The 6,251-nt window shown below is 50.9% G+C and overlaps 1 protein-coding gene across 1 annotated transcript; it reads right to left on the bottom strand.

The window, feature by feature from the left end:
* Nucleotides 1-5,663: 5,663 nt before the first annotated feature.
* tmem217 (transmembrane protein 217) lies at nt 5,664-6,251 on the bottom strand. The gene has a single exon (XM_033016902.1). The coding sequence runs from the start codon at nt 6,249-6,251 to the stop codon at nt 5,664-5,666; it is 588 nt and encodes a 195-aa protein (XP_032872793.1).

Here is a 6,251-nt window from a genome sequence, read left to right as displayed (position 1 = left end):
TCCATACCCCCTGATCCCTTTAGCCACAAGGGCCACATCTAACTCCCTCTTAAATATAGCCAATGAACTGGCCTCAACTACCTTCTGTGGCAGAGAATTCCACAGATTCACCACTCTCTGTGTGAAAAATATTTTTCTCATCTCGGTCCTAAAAGATTTCCCCCTTATCCTTAAACTGTGACCCCTTGTTCTGGACTTCCCCAACCTGTCTCAACTACCTCCTCTGGCAGCTCGTTCCATACACCCACCACCCTCAGGATCCTATGTTTAAGGAAGAACTGCAGATGCTGGAAAAATTAAAGGTAGAAAAAAATGCTGGAGAAACTCAGCGGGTGAGGCAGCATCTATGGAGCGAAGGAATAGGTGACGTTTCGGTTCGAGACCCTTCTTCAGACCGATCCGAAGGAATAGGTGACGTTTCGGTTCGAGACCCTTCTTCAGACCGATCCGAAGGAATAGGTGACGTTTCGGGTCGAGACCCTTTCGGGTCTCAACCCGAAACGTCACCTGTTCCTTCACTCCATAGATGCAGCCTCACCCGCTGAGTTTCTCCAGCATTTTTGTCTACCTCAGGTTCCTATTAAATCTTTTCCCCTTCACCTTAAACCTATGGTTCTCGAGGCCCCTACTATGGGCAAAAGACTATTGTGTCTTTACCCAATCTATTCCTCTCATGATGCTCTGTGCCTCTCTCTATAAGATCACCCCTGCACTCCAAGTCCTAGCCTGTTTAACCTCTCCCTATAGCTCAGGCCCTCGGATTCTGGCAACATCTTCGTAAATCTTGTCTTTCCAGCTTGAAAACTTCTTTCCCATAACATGGTGACAGTGGGCAGGTGCTGTAGACCTGCACGGGACAGTAGACGCTCCCGCCCCCACGAGTCTCGGGCAGATGGGGCTCGTCAGCCTGGGAAGGCAGTCCATCTGGGAGAGGGAAAACTCTGATTTAAAACCTCCACTGCCCTGTGGCCATATCCAGTCATGGAAAAGGCTCCAGGAGTAAACCCCAAGAAAATCCGGAGTCGGAGCCCCTAAGGCAGTTCGTCGTTGTCTACAACCTCGCTCTGGCAGCTCCTGCGACGGCGCTGGTGCCAAACTGTAACGGCCCTGCTGTTCCTTTGGATCGATCAGCGACGTGGAGAGGGGGGACGTGCTGAATGGTCAACCGCCTGTCCTCCATATGACATCGCCCAGGCTTGCATCCGACCACACTAGGATGCATCACCCATGGTCAGTCATGACCGAGGGGGACCTACAACAGGTGACCAAAACTGAACACAATACTCTGAATGTGGCCTCACCAATGCCGTGTACAACTGTGACATGACCTCCCGACTTCTATACTCAATAGGTACACACAATTGCTGAGGAAACTCAGCGGGTGCAGCAGCATCTATGGAGCGAAGGAAATAGGCGACGTTTCGGGCCGAAACCCTTCTTCAGACTGATGGGGGGTGGGGAAAGAAAGAAGGAAAAGGGGAGGAGGAGGAGGAGCCCGAGGGCGGGCGGATGGGAGGGTGGGAGGAGACAGCTAGAGGGTTAAGGAAGGGGAGGAGACAGCACGGGCTATCCAAATTGGGAGAATTCAATGTTAATGCCATAAGGACGCAAGGACCCCAGACGGAATATGAGGTGCTGTTCCTCCAATTTCCGCTGTTGCTCACTCTGGCAATGGAGGAGACCCAGGACAGAGAGGTCGGATTGGGAATGGGAGGGGGAGTTGAAGTGCTGAGCCACCGGGAGGTCAGGTAGGTTATTGCGGACTGAGCGGAGGTGTTCGGCGAAACGATCGCCCAACCAATACTCTGACTGAGGTTGGAGATAGCAAATGTTTGACTAAACCAACACTTTGCACCAGTGTTCATGGTGGAGGATAGATAAGGATCCCAAAGTTGTATAAAATCATGAGAGGAATAGATCGGGTAGCTCTTGCCCAGACTAGGTGAATCGAGGACCAGAGGACATAGGTTCAAGGTGAAGGGGAAAAGATTTAAAAGGAACCAGAATGTAGACAGAAACGTCACCCCTTCCTTCGCTCCATAGATGCTGCCTCACCCGCCGAGTTTCTCCAGCGTTTTTTTCTACCTTCGATTTTTCCAGCATCTGCAGTTCTTTCTTAAACATAGGATCCTGAGGGTGGTGGGTGTATGGATCGAGCTGGCAGAGGAGGCAGTCGAGGCTGGGACTATCCCAATGTTTCAGAAACAGTTAGACAGGTACATGGATAGGACAGGTTTTTGAGGGATATGGATTAAACGCGGGCAGATAGGACTAGGTGTGCGAGCCGAAACCTCACCCATTCCGAAACCTCTCCATGGTTACTCCAGCATTTCAACTCCCTCTCCCATTCCCACATTGACCTCCACTGTCAGGGTGAGGTCCAGCACAAATTGGAGGAACAGCACCTCATATTTCTCTTGGGCAGCTTACACCCCAGCAGTGTGAACATTGACTTCTCTAACTTCAAGTAGACCTTGCTTTCCCTCTCTCTCCATTCCTCCCCCTTCCCACAGTTCCCCCCCCCCCCCCACCAGTATTACTGTCTCCCCGATTACATTTGTTTAAGAAAGAACTGCAGATGCTGGAAAAATCAAAGGTAGACAAAAATGCTGGAGAAACTCAGCGGGTGAGGCAGCATCTATGGAGCGAAGGAACAGGCGACGTTTCGGGTCATAGAAACATAGACAATAGGTGCAGGAGGAGGCCATTCGGCCCTTCGAGCCAGGACCGCCATTCATTGTGATCATGGTTGATCGTCCCCAATCAATAACCCGTGCCTGCCTTCTCCCCATATCCTTTGATTTCACTAGCCCCTAGAGCTCTATCTAACTCTCTCTTAAATCCACCCAGTGATTTGGCCTCCACTGCCCTCTGTGGCAGGGAATTCCACAAATTCACAACTCTCTGGGTGAAAAAGTTTTTTTCTCACCTCAGTCTTAAATGGCCTCCCCTTTATTCTAAGACTGTGTGTGGCCCCTGGTTCTGGACTCGCCCAACATTGGGAACATTTTTCCTGCATCTAGCTTGTCCAGTCCTTCTATAATTTTATATGTTTCTATAAGATCCCCCCTTATCCGTCTAAACACCAGTGAATCCTTCTAAACTCCAGTCGAGGACCCAAAACGTCGCCTATTCCTTCGCTCCATAGATGTTGCCACACCCGCTAAGTTCCTCGAGCATTTATGTCTACCCTGTTCACATTTTATCTCTTTGCTTTGTTGTCACCTCCTTCACATCTCCCCCTTCCTTATCTCTGTGTCTCCCTCTCCCCTGACTCTCAGTCTAAAGTAGGGTCTCGACCCCGAAACGTCAACCATCCATATAGAAAGATAGAAAATAGGTGCAGGGGGAGGCCATTCGGCCCTTCGAGCCAGCACCGCCATTCATTGTGATCGTAGCTGATCGTCCCCAATCAGTAACCCATAACCCTTCTCTCCAGAGATGCTGCCTGTCCCGGCTGAGTTACTCCAGCGTTTTGTGGATGTCTTCGTCTCCTTTTGTGTTGTGAACAGCATCTGCAGTTCTTTGTTCCCACTTGTGAACTCGTGTATGTGGGGGGGGGGGGGAGCGTGCTAGGATGGATGTGATGTGGAAAGCAGTGAGTCGGAACAAATGGGTCTTTGTCCACTGGAAGAACATCACCGGTGGAGTATCCCAGGATAGTTTCTTGGCCCGTGGCGATTTACTGTTTATATTAAGAAACCGGGGGAGGAGGTCGTTTTTAAGGTATCCGATGACACTGGAATAGGTGGGAGGGCGTGTTGCAACGAGGATGTTTGGCCTGTGCAACAGGATGGGCTGAGTGAGTGGGCGAATATTTGGCACCTGGGCTTTTAATGTGGGAAAGCGTGAGCTGGTGAGGAATCAAAAGGCAGACTGTTGACTCCAGTACAGAAGGACCTAGGTGCTCTTGTGTGCCGTATCTCGGAGACTTCCACAGGCAAACGCAGCGGGTGTAGGGCGACACGGTGGCACAGAAGGTAGAGCTGCTGCCTCACAGCGCCGGAGACCCGGGTTCGATCCTGACCTCGGGTGCTGTGTATCTGTGTGTGTGTGGAGTTTGCAGTTCTCCCTGTGCCCGCGTGGCTCTGAGGAAGGACATTAATGCCATAGAGGGAGTGCAGAGAAGGTTCACCAGACTGATTCCTGGGATGTCAGGACTTTCATATGAAGAAAGACTGGATAGACTCGGCTTGGACTCGCTAGAATTTAGGAGATTGAGGGGGGATCTTATAGAAACTTACAAAATTCTTAAGCGGTTGGACAGGCCAGATGCAGGAAGATTGTTCCCGATGTTGGGGAATCCAGACCCAGGGGTCACACACAGTTTAAGAATAAGGGGTCGGCCATTTAAAATGGAGATGAGGGAAAACGCTTTTTCACCCAGAGAGTTGTGAGGACAAGGGGTCACAGCTTAAGGATAGAGGGGAAATCCTTTAGGACCGAGATGAGAAAAACATTTTTCACACAGAGAGTGGTGAATCTCTGGAACTCTCTGCCACAGAAGGTAGTTGAGGCCACAGTTCATTGGCTATATTTAAGAGGGAGTTAGATGTGGCCCTTGTGGCTAAAGGGATCAGAGGGTATGGAGAGAAGGCAGGGATGGGATACTGAGTTGGATGATCAGCCATGATCATATTGAATGGCGGTGCAGGCTCGAAGGGCCGAATGGCCTCTACTCCTGCACTTATTTTCTATGTTTCTATATTTCTATGAACTGCTGCCTCACAGCGCCGGAGACCCGGGTTCGATCCTGACCTCGGGTGCTGTGTGTGTGTGTGTGTGTGTGTGTGTGTGTGTGTGTGGGGAGTTTGCATGTACTTCCTGTGTTTTGCTCAAGATTCCAGTACCTTATGTCTCCATTTTACTGCTACACTGCCACTACTTTGTCCCGCTCCCCCATCTCTTCCAGCCATCACAATCAGAAGAAGGGACCCGACCCAAAACGTTGCCTGTCTATTTCCCTCCACAGAGGCTGCCTGACCCACTGAGTTCTTCCAGCACTTTTTTTCCCCCCCTCAAATTCCTACTTTGAAGATGTTCTCCCCCTCCCCCTGACGGGAGATCTGTGATTCCCGCTGCTCTTCGACCCTGTTCTGACCCCGACACTCGGTCGGGAGAAGGGTCTCGAACCGAAATGTTCCCTATCCATTTTGCGCACATGCCCCGTCTATACTAGCCCCACCTCGTGTAATTTAAGGTAGGCATAGTGGCGCAGTGGTAGAGTCGCTGCCTTACAGCGCCAGAGAGCCAGCTTCCATCCTGACTACGGGCGCTGTCTGTGTAGAGTTTGCACGTTCTCTCTGTGACCGCATGAGTTTCCCCCTGGGTGCCGCGGTCTTCATGCCATTGACGTGAGACTCACGGGCCTATAATTTCCTGGATTCTCTCTACTTCGCTTCTTAAATGAAGGAACGACATTAGCTGCATCCCCATTCCTCTGGGAACTGGCCTGTGGCTGGAGAAGAGGCGAAGATCCTTCCTTTAAGGGACGTAGAGAAAATCCAGGGAATTATAGACCTCACATCAGTGGGGTAGGAAAACTACTGGAGAGGATTCCTTGGGATAGGGTTTACTCCCAATTCGAAGAGAATGGGTTAATAAGGGACAGTCGGAGTAGGGTTTGTAGATGCAGGATCTTGTCACCTGCACGAGTGTGTCGGTCACACCCCCATCTCCACCACCGATCCAAACTTGAGTCGTTGTGAACCTTTCTGCTTGACCTTGACCGTGTCGTCGACCCTCTGCTGAAATCTGTACAGCTCCAGGGTGTAGCGGGTCAAGAAGATGATCCAGTACACCTCGACGATGCAACGGAGGACCATTCCTGTGGACTCCATGGCGTTCATGGTCTTTGGAAAGCTTTCATGCTTGGGCATAAAGAAAATCAAGAGGAACATCTGTCCCAACTCGAAAAAGACGATCCAAACGATATAGCCAGCGATTCCCCAGTATACCTCCTTCCAGATGGACAGGAAGAGGGCGAAGACTGCAAAGATGCCCACAGTCACAAGGCCAATGGATGTCAGGCAGAACTGGTGAAGGGTCACGTAAAATGAAACCTTCTCATTGCTGCTGGTGTAGTTTGTCAACTTGTACAGGCGTAGGTTGCCCGATTCGAAGATGAGGTGCATGATCGACGTGACCAAGGTGAACAGCCCGGCCACGATGGTCCCCTCTTTGGCCGACAGTCCGCAGACGTTACCGCGGATCAGCCTCTTGCATCCGAACCAAACCTTGTGAAGGTTCAT

The sequence above is a fragment of the Amblyraja radiata genome, unplaced genomic scaffold (genome assembly GCF_010909765.2).
Source record: "Amblyraja radiata isolate CabotCenter1 unplaced genomic scaffold, sAmbRad1.1.pri scaffold_646_ctg1, whole genome shotgun sequence".
In the NCBI taxonomy this organism is placed as follows: domain Eukaryota; kingdom Metazoa; phylum Chordata; class Chondrichthyes; order Rajiformes; family Rajidae; genus Amblyraja; species Amblyraja radiata.
This window is presented reverse-complemented; position numbering and strand designations above follow the sequence as displayed.

Excerpts from the sequence above, each read along its gene's own strand:
- tmem217 (XM_033016902.1), bottom strand. The coding sequence starts at position 6,251 with ATGAACCTTCACAAGGTTTGGTTCGGATGCAAGAGGCTGATCCGCGGT.